This window comes from Loxodonta africana, chromosome 17 (assembly GCF_030014295.1).
Source record: "Loxodonta africana isolate mLoxAfr1 chromosome 17, mLoxAfr1.hap2, whole genome shotgun sequence".
Classification (NCBI taxonomy): Eukaryota; Metazoa; Chordata; class Mammalia; order Proboscidea; family Elephantidae; genus Loxodonta; species Loxodonta africana.
The window spans coordinates 27,925,635-27,944,769 of NC_087358.1; the positions used below are offsets into that span (position 1 = coordinate 27,925,635).

The 19,135-nt window shown below is 40.9% G+C and overlaps 1 protein-coding gene across 4 annotated transcripts in view; it reads left to right on the forward strand.

The window, feature by feature from the left end:
• The first annotated feature begins 1,566 nt into the window (after positions 1-1,566).
• OBI1 (ORC ubiquitin ligase 1) overlaps positions 1,567-19,135 on the forward strand; it is a 48,189-nt gene continuing 30,620 nt past the window's right edge. Inside the window, exons 1-4 of one of the 4 annotated variants that reach the window (XM_064270004.1) lie at positions 1,639-1,696; positions 14,043-14,120; positions 16,280-16,415; positions 18,484-18,575. In XM_064270004.1, the coding sequence (XP_064126074.1) occupies positions 18,507-18,575 (69 nt within the window). In that variant the 5' untranslated portion in view covers positions 1,639-1,696; positions 14,043-14,120; positions 16,280-16,415; positions 18,484-18,506. Of the gene's footprint in view, positions 1,697-9,925; positions 13,872-14,042; positions 14,121-16,279; positions 16,416-18,483; positions 18,576-18,861; positions 18,969-19,135 lie in introns of those variants that run through there. The other 3 variants (XM_003409355.4, XM_023547273.2, XM_064270005.1) reach the window with 3 other exon arrangements.

The window sequence follows — 19,135 nt, forward strand, 5'->3', positions numbered from 1 at the left end:
GTATAACTATTTTGCACAGTTCTCCATTTCCAAACACACAATGGTCTCCAATTCCTAGGAAAGGAAATTACTGAGCTGTTCAGGAGAAATCCTGCTGTCACCTGTGAGCCAATTTTGAGCTGAACTTGGGCTTCTTGTGAACTGATAGCTGCTCCAATCTCATTATTGCACAGTCCTTTTATAGATATGATAGTAAACCTACATTGATCTCGTGTAGTTTTACCAGTGAGGAAGCTAGGGCCAACAACCTGCCCACCCCCCAATTACCATGGACAGAGCAGAACTGCCCTTAGAGTTTCCAAGGCTGTAAATCCTTACAGAAGCCGGCTGCCACATCTTGGTGGCTTGGAACAGCCAATCTTTCAGAAAGCAACAAAGCTCTGTGCCACCAGGGCTCCTGGAAGCTAAGTCACAGAGAGGTTAAATAACTTGTCTAAGGCCACAGAGCTAGTAATTTGTTAGGGCAGGGATTTCTACCCCAGTAATTTGTTCTAGAACCCCATGCTCTTAACCATGAGGTTGCTCCTGATCACTATACTGCCTCTTTTTTCCTCTAACAGTAAAAAAAAAGTAGTCCAGTAGGTTTTATTTCCAAATCTTTCAATTCTCCGACTGTTCTTGTTTGCAGAAATTTATCACATCAGCTCTTTCTCTCTTAAAAACAAGTTGCAGTTAAGTTCCAAGTCTGATAAAATATTTAAGATTCAGTTAGGAACTTTTGGAGACTTTCTTTCATTGGCTAGGAAATGCTAATTTATAACCTCACAAATTTTCCTTTTGTGTTCGACAACCCAGTGGTACATTTCACATCCAACCATGAACCCTGAAATGAAGGCGTGAAAACGCACTGTGCAAGAGCTTTCAGGGAGTTTGGATGGCGCGTCGCATTTGCAGCTTTTTTTTTCTTTCACTTAGGGGTGTACGTAAGCGTCTGTGGCTCCTACATTTAAATTCTCTTTACTTAGAAAGCACAGAAGGGCCAACGTGAAAACCTGTCTTCAGGCAAAGCTGCGATTAAATGTGTCCAGTAGTCCTGAAAACAGACGAAACGAATAAAATTGACGTCCTCTCTTGAAGTCCATCATTTAACAATGGAAAGGGAGCCTGAGTGTGGCGGAAAGTTGTTTGAAAAACTAAATGAGAAATCTAACGCCTTTTCTCTTCATGTTTTGATTAGTCCGTGTGTTTACAGACTGTGTGGACTTAATCTTTAGGCGATAAAGTCTCCCCCACACCTCTCGAGGGAAAGATTTGGGATTTAAAATTGCTTTCCGTATCCTTCTCTCCTCCTTTCACTATTACCGGTTCTCTTTCCTTTAAACTTTCAAGATTTCCAATGCCTATAGTAAGTCATCGGCAGTGGGTTTTATAGTAAGTCACCTTCCTTTCCATTCTCAACAATCTTGCAGTTTCTGAATGGGGAAAGTTAAAGAGAAAAAAAAATGAATGAAGGAAAGAAGGAAAAATTGTCGTTGACAGCGCGTTTTGAAAACGCGTTTTCGTTGCCTCTCCCTGGTGGGTTCTGGCCCTGCCGCGCCGCCGTAGCCGGCCTCGCGCGGCCCTAAACGCTGCGAGAAGCCGCGGTCGGCGGGACTTCCGTGTTGGCGGGATTCTGAACGCTGCCATGGCTCAGACCGTGCAGAACGTTACATTGTCGCTCACTCTGCCCATCACGTGCCACATTTGCTTGGGGAAGGTAATGGGTGATTCGGGGCACAGCAGGAAAAAGGAGTAGGGTATGAAGTCGCCCGCCGGAGCTGAGAACGGTCTCCAAGCGGGGCAAGGAAGGGGCGTGAGGCGCCGTGGTGGGAGAAGACCGTAACCCGCGTTCTCCTCAGGCGATGGGAGGCCGCGTTCTGGGGAACGGCCAGAGTGCGTTGTGATTAATGGGCTCATTTGGGCTCCTTTAGGATGAGGATGACAGCAGCCCGGGGTTTGGGGGGAGGGCAGCGAGGGCTGTTGGCCACAGTCGGCGGCCTCACACGGACCGGCGCCGGCGTCTGGACGCTTGTCCGAAACAAATCTAAGCAATATTTTACGCCCCTGTGCAACCTAGTATGGTGTGTAGCGAAGCTGCCCCCAAAGTACGTTACATGGGGGCATCGCCTCAGTGTTTCTCAGCTCCCTGCACAGCCAGGCTGTTCATGTTCTTGGGCCTACAGGACAAATTGGGGAGGCTTTTCCATTTCCAAGAGCCTTTCCTTTTAAACCGGCCTTTAGGATGGCCTTTGCTCTGGCTTGTGGGTTCGAAATGTGAAAAGCAAATAGTATTGGCCCTGACTGGTGTTCAGAATAAGAAACGTGGTCTTTTAATTCCAAGAAAGGGTCAGGAGATAGAATGCCCCTGGTTATGGTGCCACAGATGCCTAATGTGTTTGTGAAACAAGGTGGAGAAAGTACTTTTGAATTAGAAACGGAGTTTTGAATGTTATAATGGATTCGCCACTTCGCTTTCATTTCCATTTGTGTCTCCCATTCGGCTTCTTAAAGAGCATTTCTTTACCCGTAGGTCGGGAAAGGGAGAAGATACCGTGCACAAGCTGGTTTTTTCCACCCTGATTTGTTTTTAGATTTGTGATGTGTCTCTGTGTTTACCCCGAGTGCAGTCTGTGAAACAACAACTGGAGGCTTAGAATTGAGACATACAAACTTCCTTGGGCAGACGTTTGAGGCCCAACCAGTATGAGCATCTGTGGTGTTCGTGGTGGCCTGTGAATTTACTGAGATAAGAAGCATTAAGAAGGCAGGTTTGGAAGCAACTGTTATCTCTGATCCCAGTCAGAATGAAATGCCAGCAAAATAGCAAGTGTGCTGTGGACATTTAGGGGATGGGTTGATCAATTCTGACTGGAGAGATCAAGGAAGGCCTCATAGAGGGTGGTGTTTGCCTTGGCATTTCCTACCACTGCCTACCTGGCTAGGGGGAAAGGTGATGTTTCTATTTGCTACAGTTCTCTACATTTGGCTCCTGATATGAACTCTCGGGATTATGTGTTAAATTCTGAGTAAATTTCCTCCACAGCTAGCCTTAAATGAGGATAAAAATATTCTTGGGAAATAATTTTCCCTTGCTCTTAATTGTATACATTGTATCTAGTTTCCATTAATAGTCCATCTTCTGCAGTTGTGTTTGAAATATATTCTGCCTGTTTAACTTTTTATTTTGTATTTAACAAAAATGATACCTAATAGCGTACAGTGATTTACAGAATACTAAATGCTTTTGTGTGCATTTAATTACTTCATTTTCTCACACCGGTGCTGTGAAATAGAACTAATTTTCCCCATTTCTTAAATAAGGAAATTAAGGCTTAGAGTCTGTGGTGGTTGAACTTCTGTAGTTCTCATTTGTGTCTTCAGTGGATTATTTTCTGAAACACTCATTTGAGCTCATCCACCAGCAGACAATTTTGGAGTCTTTTCTGTGATTAGCTTTATTATAAAATGAAAATCAAAATGATAAAAGTAAAGACTAAAGATTTGGAAACAGACATTTCTCTGTTTATTTAGGGGGCAGAAAGTTGTGGTCACTGAGGACCTGTGCTCTGCATTCAGACTCCCCGGGTTCTAATCTGGGCTCTGCCACTTACTAGTTACATGACCTTGTACAAGTTACTTAACTTCTCTGAGCTTCAGTTTTTCTCTGTATGAAATGGAAATGTTAATAGTATCAACTCTCCCACCCTCCGATTGTTGGGAGGATTAAATGAGATCGTTTATATGCAGTACTTAGCAGAAAGTCTGGCACATAATAATATTGTTAACCTTTACTGTGGGAACTGAAGACAGGCACTCAAACTGAGAAAACCACCTTTTTCCTGTAAATATTCTTTTCTCAGTAGCATTATGAGGCTAGAACACTTATAAGTGAAGAAGTTACTCCCAACAGTGAGACCTTGTAGTTCTGGAAATTGCCACAGTACATCCAGGGTTTTTAACTGGATCCATAGGATTGTTACCTTTTCTGTAGTTAAAGCAAATCTGATTTGCTTGTGCCGTACCCACCACCCCCTTCCCACAGATGTACACACCGTATTCGTGAGGTACTGGAAACAACATGGCCTGGAATCACACCATGGTCTCTTCTTGTCACTTCTTACCTCCCTGATGCACAGCATCTCTGGTCACCTTTGTGGTGTCCTGTAAGGTCTGCTTGAATGTCCTTCCTGCTTAACCTCTTCCAAATGATTATTCCTGTGCTGCCCTCATCATTTTCCCTAACTCTCACCATCACAATCTTCCCTTAAGATTATTCAACAGAATTAGGAATCACTGTCCCCTAAACATCACTGTATTAAAAAAAAAAATGCATATTACCTTGAAGGAGGAATGGAGAGGGAGGAAACACTGAAGTGCCTAGGCCTTAAATCTGATGAGACATGGATAAGATAGGTGCAGTGGAATGGAGAGGAAAGAAGTAGGGGATTGAGTCTAAGTATGCATGAGGTTAGTACATTGTCTTTTGAATATAAATGTACTTAAAATTGAAGTTTATAGACATTTTGCATTTTACCTATCTCTACCTCCTCAGGTAGATTCAGGTAAGAGCATGATACAGCCTAAGAAGTTACTTACCCATCCTGTAGAACAAGTGTTGTATAACATGTGTGCTTGCCTATTTCCTCAATTTTTTTTCTATCTCTTGGACTAGTAGGCCAGCAAGCCAAAACGTAGGAATAATCTAGCCTGCATTACCTGTTAAGTGACATTTAAATTTATCTCTAGGTAGTACCAGAGGTTCATCTCTTCAGTTAGGAATCAAGCTGTGAAACCAAATTGTTGTAGCATGTACACATTTATTGGCTGAATGTGTGTTTTTTCATGATGGAAGCCAAATGTGACCCACAGTTAGTTTTCTGAAAGGATGCAGGAGATTTCTGAAAAGAATTGTCAGCCAACTAGACCTCTAATGCTGTTTACACTATTGTCTCATATTCCATTATTCCTCACTTGAATATGAGACCAGTTATTAATAGATATCCATTTGGGGCTATCATGAATTGAATTGTGTACCCCCCCAAAAATGTGTGTATCAGTTTGGCTGGGCCATGATTCCCAGTATTGTGTGATTGCCCTCCATTTAGTGATAGTAATTTTATGTTAAAGAGGATTAGGGTGGGATCGTAACTCCATTACCATGATCCAATGTAAAAGGAGTTTACCTGGATGTAGCCTGCACCACCTTTTATCTTGCAAGAAATGAAAGGAAAGGGAAGCAAGCAGAGAGTTGGGGACCTCATAGCACCAAGAAAGAAGCACCAGGGAGCAGAGTGAGTGCTTTGGACCTGGGGTTCCTGTGCACAGAAGTTCCTAGTCCAGGGAAGAATTGAAGACAAGAACCTTCCTCCAGAGCAGACAGAGAGAAAGCCTTCCCCCTGAAGCTGACGCCCAGAATTTGGACTTTTAGCGTACTTTACTGTGAAGAAATAAATTTCACTTTGTTAAAGCCATCCACTTGTGGTATTTCTGTTAAAGCAGCACTAGATGACTAAGCCGGGGGCTATTGATTGGCCAGCAGGTCATCCTGGCACTACACTGGGTACCACACTTTTAAGATAAACGTGAATAAACCAGAGCATTTTGAAAGAGTTTGGAAGGAGTTGAAATTGAATTTGGAATAGATGGACGTGATGGTGAATCTTTAAAGTATTTTTTTTTTTCATTTGGAAGGAATGAAGTTTTGTGTAGCTCTAGAGTATTAAGGTTTCTATTTAATAAAGGGACAAGCTTTCTGACTGAAATAAGCACATATGAAATCAGCTACACGAGAACATGGGGGTGCCCAGTTCTTGAAGTGTCCAGTAATAGACTAGACTATTGCCCACTAGGGATACTATTGAAAGGGTTCCATCTCTCAGGGAGGATTGCCTGCTTTCTTTTTCACCCATACTTTGATTTAAAATCTTGAAAAGGTAGGGGTAAGAACAAAGTCTTATGCAACTTAGAGACAATTCCAGGTTGACAAAATGTATTAACCATTTGGTATTCATTGGTGGCTATTCATTGACCACAAGTGATCCTTTCACTGTACTGAGTCCACATTTGAATCCTGGTTGCCTTTCAGTCCCTGAGGGTAGATTTAAGAACCAGCCTTGCACATAATTGTCACAAGTAATTTTCTTTGAAAAAGGCCACATAGAGTACAAGTTTCACATTTTTTCCATGTTTCCAGATCAAAATAAGTTTGAACAGTCACTTTCAGAAGAGTATAACAATTTCATGTTTTTATGTACTGTCTTGGTCGTGTAGTGCCACTGTAACAGAAATACCACAAGTGGATGGCTTTAACAGAGAGAAGTACATTCTCTCACAGTCCAGTAGGCTAGAAGTCCGAATTCAGGGCACCGGCTCCAGGAGAAGGCTTTTTCTCTCTGTCAGCTTTGGAGGAAAGTCCTTGTCATCAGTCTTCCCCTGGACTAGGAGCTTCTCCACGCAGGAACCCTGGGTCCAAAGGACCTGCTCTGCTCCTGGCACTGCTTTCATGGTGGCATGAGGTCCCCAACTCTCTGCTTGCTTCCCTGTCCTTTTATCTCTTGTAAGATAAAAGGTGGTGCAGGCCAAACCCCAGGGAAATTCCTTTTACATTGGATCAGGGATGTGACCTGCGTAAAGGTGTTACATCCCACCCTAATCGTCTTTAACCACAGGCAGAGATTATGATTTATAACACATAGGAAAATCACAGACTGGAGGACAGCCACACAGTACTGGGAATCATGGCCTAACCAAGTTGATACATATTTTGGAGGGGTACAATTCAGTCCATTACATGTACCTAGAGTGCAATTTAAAAACTAACACAAAAAAGCTGATACATCCTGATTAATTACTAGGGTTGTATATAATAGCTGACATATTTTTCAAATGGAATGCCAGTTTATTATTAAAGCAGGCCTGGTAGGATGAGGGTAGGAGAGGGGAGATTCATTACACCCCCTTTTACCTAGACAGGATGGGGACCCAGACCTATAGGCATTAAGTAATGGTGGTTCAGTGGTAGAATTCTTGCCTTTTACATGAGATACCTGGTTCAGTTCCCAGCCAGTGCACCTTATGTGCAGCAGCCACCTGTCTGTCAGTGAACATTTGTGTGTTGCTATAATCATTTAACCATGGTGGCATAGTGGTTAAGGGCTATGGCTGCTAACCAACTGGTCGGCAGTTCGAATCCACAAGGCGCCCCTTGAAAACTCTAGGGGGCAGTTCTGCTCTGTCCTATAGAGTCGCTGTAAGGTCTCTATGAGTCAGAATCAACTCGATGGCAACGGGTTTGGTTTGCTTTGGTATGATCAGTTTGCACTTGACTACTAACCAAAAGGTTAGAAATTTGTGTCCACCCAGCGGCACCATGGAAGAAAGGCTTGGCAATCTGTTCAATAAAGATTACAGCCAAGAAAGCCCTATGGAACAGTAAAAAAAAAAAAAAAAACCGGAACAGTACTACTCTGTAACACATGGGGTCGCCATTTGTCAGAATCAACAACAGGTTTGTTTTTTGTTTGTTTATGACGAGGAACAGGTTTCCACGGTACTTGGAGACAAGGATGGACTAGGAAGGAAGGCCTGGTGATACACTTCAAACAATCAGCCAGTGAAAACCCTGTGGAACACAACAGTCCGATCCACAGCTGGTCATGAAAATGGCACAAAACCTAGCAGTGTTTTGTTCCAATGCACATAGGGTTGCCGTGAGTTGGGGGCAGACTCGATGCCAGCAAACAACAATTTAGTTCTTGGGATCACATAGTTTGAAAGTTCTAGGACCTAAGTTCTGGTGCAGCATCAGAGGTTTCTTATAGCAAGGGCTAGCTGGGAATTTTATTTTGAAAAGTTTCCAAATTCCCAAGATGGAATGGTGGGACTCCTGATAATACTCATTTCTACCTAGCACCCTAATGCTTCTTCACAGTCTGTCAAGTCCTTCAGTAGAAAATGTATAAAATTTTGACATACATGCAAAAAAGAATTTCACTTATCTCCAGCAAGGTGCCAAAAGGGTAGGGGAATTGATTTTGAGTGTAATTGCCAGGCTAGTTGGTCAAGTTGATCTGTAGCTTCTTCCCTCTCGCTGATTGTATCTGTGCCCTTTTGTATAGCCCCTGCCCATCCCAGCCTCTCTCTTCTTTATCTCAATGTGTAGCTGAATCATTGAATATAAGTGCTGCCTCTGCCACTTATAACCAGTGTCATTATTTCTTTGAATCTCAGCTTCCGCAGCAGAAAGTGGATTTGATTCTACCAGCCGTAAGGAGGATTCATATGAATATCCTAGACTAGGTTCTGAAGTGGATGGGAGACTTTGCCCCCGCAAGGGACTTCTGGCAATATTTGTGGACATTTCTGTTTGTCTCCAGGAGGGACTGAATGCCATAGAACTCATTGGAGAGTTAATTGGATATAAAGTCTAATAACTCAGGCAAATTATGACCATTTCTGTGTCTTGAGAAGATTTTTCAAGGAAAATAATCTGTGTTTTGGTGTTGTACATAGGAAGATCTTGGTAGAAGAGGACAGGTGGACAGGAATTGAGGGAGGGCTAGATTCTGTGTAAGGAGCCCTGGTGGTGCTCAGGTGCTAACCAAAAGGTTGACAGGTCGAACCCACCAGCTGCTCTGCAGGAGAAAAGACCTGGCAGTCTGCTCCCATAAAGGTAACAGGCTAGGAAACCCTAATGGGGCCTTTCTACTCAGTCATACGGGGTTGCTGTGACTCGATGGCATACACAACAACAACAGATTCTTTGTATTTTGTCCTGTGGGTTACGGTCAAAACTTGTTTTAGGAAGTGTAGTTCTTTTTTTCTTTATATGTTTCTATTCTACTAAGCTAAATTTAAACTATTGCTTAGAAATTATCATTGGTAAATATTTGGTCCAAAGAAATGAATTAGTCAACTGTTCCTAAAATCCAACACAGTAGCAGTGATAATACCAGTTATTGAATAATAAAAACTATCCTTCTGTGGGTAACATTGTCAGTGGCTTTTAGCAGAGAGAGTGTCTGCCTGTGGCTCTTTATCATTTGGCAGATTAAATGGAGAGGTTAAACTTTTTCTTTTTCGTAGTTTGGCAGTGGCCATTGACCTTTTGCTTCTTGAGATGGCTTTGGGGGCATTATTTTAGCACATCTAAATTCACTTTTATTAATTTTACAGTGTGCAAGGCATTGTGCCAGGTGCTGTAGGTAGAAACAGGTGAGCAGGTTACTGCTGTGTCCTTGCCCCCAGGGAGGCTGAAATCTAAGAGAGAAGGCAGAATGCAAACAAGTTTTTAAGTAGAGCACAATTCAGAAAGAAGTGAGCATTAAATAAATACATGAAGGGTACCTTATGGAATCAGACAAAGACAAGGTTATTTCTAAAAAGGATTAGTGAAGGCCTTGCAGGAAAGGTAGCATTTGATCTGCATCTTAAAAGATGGGAAGAATTTGGGTTTTATTGTTTGAGAAAGGTAGAGAAGCCAGCAGGACAAATCAAGCTAAGAGATAAGAGCCCGCATGATAAATAGGAAGCTCCTGCTGTCCAGGTCCTTTTTGGTGTGGCTGAAGTGTAAACTGTCAGATTAAGGGAAATGACATTAATTTAAGGGAAATGACTACTTAAGAACCAGATTATGTTTTTAAAGCTCCTGAACAGGAAAAAACCACTGCAGGAGAGCTGTGAAAAGACCATCGCTATTTTGCAGGTGAATAATGAAAGTTGCTGAGCCATATTTTAGGAAGTCAGCTCCAGCAACTGTGTGAAAGTTGGATTGAGAAGCGAATGTTTGGACGCAAGGAAACTTGTAAAGAGGTCATTATAATAGATCGGGGTAAAAGAATGCCTTTACCTATTATCTATCCCTTCTTTTCCAAGCTCACCCCACCTCATTAGTGGGGTGAGCTTGGAAAAGAAGGGATAGATAATAGGTAAAGGAACATTTAGAAGTAAAACTGCCATATTTAGGTTACTCTCAGATGTTACTTTATAACATCTTTGAAATCTGATAGCATCTTAGAAATGATGGGATCCTACAATTGTAATTGGCCCTGCTTTTTATTTTTTTCTCAGTGGTGTATTGGTGCATTTTAAAATCTATGGCTTCTTAGACTTGATACTAGATAACAGTATTTGGTGACAGATCGAGTGGTGAGAATAGGTAAAAAGGGTGAGTCAGGGACAGCTCTGAGTGTTCTAGTTCAGGTGGTTAGGTGGTGGTACCATTAACTTAGGTGAGAGGGAGTGACGGAGGAGGAGGACCGGATGTGTGGAGGAAGCCAAGTTTGGTTTTGGTTATATTTATTGTCCAGATGGAACCCAGGTGGCGAAGTGGTTAAGAGTTCAGGCTACTAACCAAAAGGTTGGCAGTTTGAATCCACCAGCTGCTCCTTGGAAACCCTATGGGGCAGTTCTGCTCTGTCCTATAGGGCTGCTGTGAGTTGGGATCAACTCAACGGCAGCAGGTTTGGTTTTTGTTTTTATTGTCCTGATGGAGCTTTGGTGGCACAGTGGTTAAGTGCTCGGCTGCTAACCAGAAGGTTGGCAGTTCAAGCCCGCCAGCTGCTCCACAGGAGAAAGATGTGGCAACATGCTTCCAATTCTGCTCTGTCTTATAGGGTCACTGTGAGCTGAAGTCGACTTGGCAATGGGGTTTATTTATTTATTTATTCTTGTATTGTCCAGATAGCTGCAGAATCTCCATGAGGAGATGGTAGTATTGTTACTCCCCTCACTCCCCCCTCCTGAGAAATTGCTGTGTAGAAGCCTGTGCTAAGTGTTTTATACCCATTATCTTATTTAATCTTAACACCTTTATGGAAAGGGTACTGGGTTAAGCCACCATTTTCAAAGGTGGAAACTGGTGCCCAGAATACCTAAATGGGTTACCTAAGGTCAAACAGCTCAGTGAGTGGCAGTGCAGGAATTGACCCCAGGTTTGTCTGTTGAAGCCTGTACTCTGCCACTTACTAAGGCCTGGTTACAGAGGGAAGTTAGGGAGTGTCAGCGTAGAACAGATGTTAAAGCCACGTGACACATGAAATTCAGGGAGAGAATAGAACTGTGTCAAGACAAGAGGGCCCAAGGACAAAACATTAGAGAAAGCTGTTGTGCCACCTCCAGTATCTTGCCTGTAAGATCTCCTTCTCTGATCGTATTTTCATCATATTTACTCTCCAGGATTCCTTCAGCCTCATCACTTGGTTGACTCCTGCGTTTTTTTACTGCCGTTGTTGCTATGCATGTTCTTATTTCCCCTGTTATTCCTGGGCATTTATTATCATCCTTCCCTTGTCTCTCTCTTCCGCCCTTGGCAGAACCCCAACTCTGTAAAACTAGCTACTCATCTACTTCCTGTCTGAACCTGACCAGCTAAATATTGCTCAGAAAAATACACACCTATGTTAATTGTTCTTTAAATTCAAAACCACAGACCTCAAATAAGAACCCAGTAATGTTCAGCCATCCTGCTATATGTCCCTAGTAAACTTCCCACTTTTCAAAATAACTTTATTCTCCTATTTTCTCAAATCTGTATCCCTTCCCCCTTCTAACTTTCAGCCAGTAGGTAACCTTACCTCATATTTAATGACAAAATATAAGCAATTGGAACATGATTTTCCTCCTCAGCAGATTGTCCAGTCTCTGCATTTGTTCTTACGCCCTCCTCATTCCCTTTGTTACCATGGAAAACAGGTCCTCTCACTCCTCTCTAAGCCACAGCCTCCCTCTTGTGCTTTGGAATCCATTCTACTCTTGACTTAGGAACTTTACTATCTATGGCTGTTACCCACCAGCTTCTTCCATTATTAACCAAAAACAAACCAAACCCAGTGCCATCGAGTCGATTCCGACTCATAGCAACCCTATATCACATCCTTCTTTTTATTGTATTATTTCCATCAGCATTCCTGACCATGGTCTCATTTTTTACTCTCTCTCTTTACAGCAAAACATGAAAGAATGATCTATATTCTCTCTACCTCATCACCTCCCGTTTGTTGCTCAACCTCCAGTCAGGCTCTCATCTCCAGTATTCCCCTGAAACATTGCTTGTCAGTAATGGATCATAGTGACCTCCATGCAGTCAAATCCTGTAGTCACTTCTCTGTCCTCATCAAACTTTGTCCCTTATCAACAGTTGACATATTTGGCTACTGTTGCCCTCTTGAAAAATGTTTTTGTCACGGCTACAGTTAGACCCTGTTCCTGTTCTTTTCTATATCACAGGCGCCTCTTCAGTTTCCTTTGCTATTTCCTCCTACTCTTCCTCTGTTTCATCTCTTCATGCTGGAAAGCCCCAGGCCTTGGTCCTGGAATACCTTCTCTTCTCCAGCTATCCTGTCTGTGCAGGAGATCTCATGGCTTTAAATGCCATTCTCTTTTATGCCAGTGACTCTCAGACCCTGCCTTGCTAGATTTCTCTACTTGAAAGTTGAGTTGGTATCACAAATTTAATGTGGCCAAAACAAAATTCTTGATTTCCACCATGTGTGAAACCTGCTCCTCACCTGTCTTACCCATCTTAGTAAAAGGTAGTACCAGCCACTAAGTTGCTCAGAACCCTTTTTAGGATTGAAGAGATACTTAACCTTTTTGTGGGAGCAAATACATAGATGGCCTTTAAATGTGCAGTCTTTAAATGGGGGGTGCCTGTAGGAGGTGGGAGAGCACCTTGTTTTCCCTTAAAGAATGTACACAGTTTAAGTCATGAGTATTGGCTTTCATTGATTTTCAAGTGAGTTACCCATAAAAACCATTGCCATCAAATGAGTTAATGACTTAAAAAAAATAAAATCACAGCTCTAAAAGTAGATACCAGTCCAAGGATGTAATTCTCTCTGCTTTATCTGAGCTTCTTCATTTGCAAGTATTTTTACTTTTAGGAATATAGTGTGTGTTTAGGGGAGGGGGAAGCTAAAGCTAGACAACAGCAGTATCTTCCTGGTACTTAGTTTGATTTTTTTTTTTTTTTAATTTTGCTCTTAAAAAGCTTTTTGACCAAAAAATGGAATTAAAACACACATGAATATATTATGGTCTGGGTTTCAGAATCACACGATTTTTTAAGAAAAAACAGAACCTGCAAGGAAATTTCAGGCTTGTTGTCTGTCACTTGAGATCCTGACTAAGAATACCTCAGAGATTAGCATTCATTGCTTGGTGCTAGTAGGAACAGTTTGGAAGAAGAGTTAGAGTTTGAATATTATAGTATCCTGAGGCATGGAGACCAGTGCAAGTGTTTCTCTGAGGAAAGTGGTTTGTGTTGGTTCTGTTTTCATTCTCCCTCTACTTCCTCTGCTTTCCCCCAGTTTCTAGTCTTCTAGTCCCCACTGCAATAGGGCTCTGCACTAGTATTGTTATTAGTATTGGGACAAGAAAAATAATGAAGATGAGTCTACAGTGTTTTGAGCCCCACAGTGAAAACCAAAAACTCTTTGCCATTGAGTTGATTCCAACTCATAGGGACCCTACAGGGCAGAACAGAACTGCCCTATAGGGTTTCCACGGCTGAAATCTTTACAGAAGCAGGCTGCCACATCTTTCTACTCCAAAGAGGCTGGCGAGCTTGAACATCCAACTTTCCAGTTAGCATCCAAGCACTTTACCACAGTGAAAGTACCATGTAAATCAAGTGAAAGCCTAGGCATTTCTATTCTTTGTTTCTTTTTTGTTTCTTTAGTCATGCTATTTGACAAGTTCCCAAACTAATTGAATGTTAAACAGAGTCTTAATAGTAACTAATTCATTCAACAAACCTTTATTGACTGTATAATATGTACCAGGTGTCTTCTAGGAGCCAGCGTTTTAAGAATGAATGAGACTAAAGAAGTTCTCCTGGAGCTTCCATTCTAATCGGGGAGACAGTAAATACGTAACCAAACAGGTCATACCAGGTAGTGTAAATGCTATGAAGAAAGCCAAAGCAACTTCTGTCTTTTCTGTTTGCTCCTTGAAAAAGTAACTATACGTAGTCAAAACACCCAGTTAACCCTGAGCAACCACCTAATTTCTTCATGCCTTGGTTTCTTTATTTGTAAAATATACTTACCCTGTTTACCTCGCAGGGTTGTAAAAAGAAAGGGAAAAAAAGAGAATGTATGTGAAAGCCGTTTGTGAAATACAAGACTCAATATAAATATAAGGTATTATTATTTGTACTTGTTTAAATAGAGTTGGGAATTCGTGTATTTTGTATTTGTCAGTCTTTCTGTCAGCGTTGTTTGGTGTATAGCTTATAAACTACTTGAGAGTATGGCTTATGCCTTTTGGGATTGTTTTAGCTTTCGTACCTCTTAGGTTTTGGGAAATTTCTAGTAAGAAGTCAATGCTTAATGGTCAGTTGCTATTATTCTGTAATATAATAGACTGAGGGAAAGATTCAAGAGTAAGATGGGTAATTGAGCAAAAAGAATTTTAAAGAACTTTCTAATCCTGGTATTTCATAATTCTAGAATAGAATATCTTGTGGAAAAATGTCCTAGCTTCAGTGGGACAAAAAGCATTTTCTTTTTCCCATGAATGTAGCTAGATTTTCATAATATGCTAAGAAAGAAACGATTTCATAATATACTAAGAGTTTCAGTCTCCGTGGCTGCTATCTCAGCTAATATCTTATGTAGTCATAAACCACATAATGTTTTTTCGGGCAGTGTCCCAGTGCATATACGTCCATGGTCCTGTGAGGTTATAAAAGAGTTCAGAAATCCTGATCGGAGAAGGGGACGTAGCAGATGTAACCAGAGATAGCCAATGAAGCAGCGTCTGGCACGCAACATGTGTATCTCCAGTCTCTTGTATACAAAGTGACTGCGCTGCGAGGTGTATAATGGTACAGCACACATAAATACACATACAACCTGTAATACATATGCCTTGATAGTCATAATAACTGCCTATGTTACTGGCCCCTGTATGTATTGTACAAGTCAGTCATCCGTTTCCATAGGTTCTGAATCAGCAGATTCAACCAACCGTGGATCAGAAATACTGGGGGGTGGGGGGTGTCCAAAGAGCAAAACTTGCCTCTCACTGAGCAGTACACTGAGTCCATGCGAATGAAGGGATGCGTAGGCATAACGTGCTGTAGCTGCCCACCATGTTACAGATCCTGTCTCCACCCAGCACTTGGTATTTCAACATTGTTCACCGTGTATCTTGTTTGTTCACTACTTGTGTGCACCCTTCGTGTCTGTGAAAAAATGCCTCCTAAAAAAGCAATTAAGTGGTCAGAGCAGGCCTTGAGAGGCTGAGTGTGAGGGGGTTGAGGAGAGTGAGAGGAAGGAGTTTAAGGCTAGTAAGGGATGGCTGGCTAGCTATGGAAAGCTCTACAGCCTCAAAAACTTCAAGATCATGGGGGAATCGGCATTGACTGACGCCAAGGCAGAGTCAGTGTTCCCAGAAGAGCTCAAGAAACTTACAGAAGAGCCTTGTAGAAGAGAAAGGCTACCTTCCAAAGCAAGTCTTCAGTTGTGACGAAACAACTATTTACACTGTGTGTTAGGTATTGCAAGTAATTTAGAGGTGATACGAAGCATATGGGAGAATGTGCATAGGGTGTATGCAGATACTGTGTGGTTTTATATGAGGGACTTGAGGGTCTGCAGATTTCGGTATCCAAGGGATCCTGGAATCACTCCCCTGCAAATACAGAGGGATGACTGTACTATGCTTTCTATCATCCCCAGGTTACAAACATCCGATTTTTTACAAATCAACCCCGTAAAGCCTATTGTATTGAAAATTCAAGTTACATACAGTGGTTCATAATAACAAACAGGCATTACATTGTGGTACACATCAAAACATTATTTTTATTATTACTGTATTTTTATGTTAAAGATGTTTTAGTGTACCTGCAAGTGTTTCTTTAATGTTTTTTGTATATAGAAAGGTACGCTATATACTGTATACTAAGACAAATATTTGACTAACTGACATTAGATACGAACCATATCTAACTGTCCCAACTTACATACAAATTCGACTTAAAGACAGACATAGGAGTGGTATTTACTCATAATCCAGGGACTGCCTGTATTTAATATGATGTTCACGCAAAATCCAAATCACGTAACATCCTGTTGTACGGAACATATCATGGACGTTAAGTGAAACACGACTGTAAGCAACAATGAGGCTTCTTATACAAAACAGCACTTCTATAAATGCTAGACATTTTATATTCCCTTTTAAAGCACCCGCTCTGCTGTACTCTAGAGAAGCAGTTTGTTTTCTCTCAACTATATTGAGTTTCCAGTTACGACTCTTGCCCTGTACTAAAAGTAATGTTTCTTTTTTCAAGGTACGGCAGCCTGTCATATGCATCAACAACCATGTATTTTGTTCAATTTGTATCGATTTGTGGTTGAAGAATAATAGCCAGTGTCCAGCTTGCAGAGTTCCCATCACTCCTGAAAATCCTTGCAAAGAGATTATCGGTAAGGGCCTGTTTTATGTACATGTAGAAACAGACTTGAAACAATCTCCAAATAATGTGTATTTGGGGGAAGACTGAAATAGAAAATTTTCAGTGATGTTATTTGGCCAACATGCTGGCTGGATTAGTAATTTGTGTAATGTATGTGTGGAGCAACTAAGGGACACTAGGCACTATGAGAGGTGCTAAGAGAAACCATCCTCAGAGCTTCACGGAGTTTACATTCTGGGAAAGGCTATGCACGTGGATCAAAATATTAAAGGTTTAAAGCAGCGGATTCTCAGGGCCAATAAAACAGCCCAGAGAGTTCAGGCAAGGAGGTTCACCTAGGAACACTGAGAAAGGCTTCATGAAGTAGGCGGCCTTTAAGCTATACATTTTAGGATGGATAGAATTTCCACTGATAAAGATTAGGGAGGGCACTTCACGCAGAGGAGATGGCATGAACTAAGGTTTAGAAGCTGGAAAGCACAGGGCATGTTTTTGGAAATGTTCAGTAGTCTGGTTTGGATCTGACTACTATAATGAGGCTGAAAACGTAAATTGAGACTTCAGTGTAGAGAACCTGAGTGATAAACTAAATCAGGGATTTGCTCTTTAGGTGAGAAGTAGGGCGAGGTGGACATGATGGTTTTGAGCAAGGGAACTGCATGATCCAAAATGTGCTTTAAGGGGTCTTACTCAGGCAGCGCCCATATAGGTTAGATTGTAGGGGAGAGACAGGATGTGAGTAGGTCAGGTAAGGCTTTTGCTCAGGTGAAGGCGAATGTGAGTCTGGATTAAAGGTGGAAAAGAAGAGTCAGTAGGCAAGAGGGGAAATAAAACTTCAACTAGAGCATCCTTGAAAAATAAAACATCTAAGGAACATTTTTAGTTTTTTTTTTTATTATTATGCTCATATAAGTTATTTCTCTTAGATTGCAAAAATTAAAATGATTTTTTTGTTTGTTTTTGCTTTAGGAGAAACTGAAAGTGAATCTGTAATTAGCCATGTATAGAAAACACCTTTCAGAAAACTTAAGAAGTCATTGTAATAGTCCCAAATTAAGGAAAATGGACATAAATAAGATTTTTACAGTGGAAATGGGAAGGAAGAAGATATATGCTAGAGCCAAAGGAAGAACTAATGGGACTTTGGAACTCAGATATCCAAAGACAGAATGAGAGATGGCTGCAGGGTCTCTTTCTTGGCTATCTGGGTGAAGTCGGCTAGTGGAATAGCTCTCTGCTGTGCTGCATGCTGTAGGGTTGACCTTTCTATCTCTGATTTTTTACCTATACTAAAATTCACCAAAGAGTCAAGTTTTTTCTTGCAGAATATGGGCTTCGATGATTAAAAGAATTTGAATGTCCCCCACCCCCAGTTCTTTTCAAATCCTGTCTCATGCCTTCATTCATTCATATCTAAGTGACATTTTGTAAATTCTATCAAGTAAAATAGTTCATCCATCCTTGCATTTGGATAGAAGGTCCTGAAAAAGAACATCAGTAAAATGCCTTTCTAACATGATGCTAAGAAATACAAAGAAAAATACGGTAACCAAGCATAAGTGAAGAGCTCTGATATTTATATCGAGGGTATTTGATACAAGTCATTATGGGTGTACAGTTAATGCGGTGACTGATAAACCATTGTAACTGGGTTGTTAGAATCAGTGAAAAGACCCATTAATCTTTTCAGTTGTGTTACCAGTAATCAGGCACGTTTGAGTAGCCAGTTGGTCTTACTGATATTTAATAATTGTCAAGTGTTCAGAGTGTATAGTAGTCCAAATGTGATACCTTAATAAAATACAGCCTTTGCTTCATGGAATTTACTATAAGATACGTAGGTAAGTAAACACACATAGGGTGTTTTACTGAAGGTATTTCTTGAGGTGTTATTTGATAATTTTTTTTTCTGAGCATTGGAATAGAGACAAGGTCTGGATGGTAGCCTAGAATGTGTATATAAGGGAAAGGATAGAAGTAATGCTGGAGAAGTAATAAAACAATAAATAAAGGGTTGATTTTCATTTTGCCCAAATCAGAATGAAAAATTAGGACTTTTTTTTTTTTTTTTTAAATAGGAGGAACAAGTGAAAGTGAACCTATGCTAAGTCATACAGTCAGAAAGCACCTTCGGAAAACTAGACTTGAGTTACTCCACAAAGAATATGAGGTAAATAATGATGTTTAAGATGATTAACAGTATTGAATTCAAGGTAAAAGTGAACTACCTTGGTCTGTAGACTTCTAAGAGTAAACATCCAATGAAATCTTATTTTAAATGCCAACTTAAAAAAAAAATTAACAAATTCTTTTTCTTTTCCCATTCTTCCATTTCAAATAGAGGAAAAGAACTTTTTTTTTTTTCTTTAAGTGTCAAAGAAGGGGAGAACAGGATTGGATATAAAGGGAACAAATGGAAGCATTTCCTTTTTTAATTTAAATTTGTACCTCAACAGACACATCATTCTAGGAGTATTTGCTCCCTCAAGAAGTTGGGAGATAAAGGAAAACCATCTTGTGAAAGTCAGTCTTTTGAGTCCCACGAGGCATTATGAGTGCTCTGGTAAACAGTGATTAAAACCTCCATTCTGTTTTTGTTTCTGACAAAATTCACTGATGATCCTATGCCTGAACAATTCTGGTAAAGTAAATATATCTTAATATACCAGCAAAGACATTTTAGAGTGAAATATGCTATTTTCTAATTCTTATTTAAAGGCGAATGAGCAG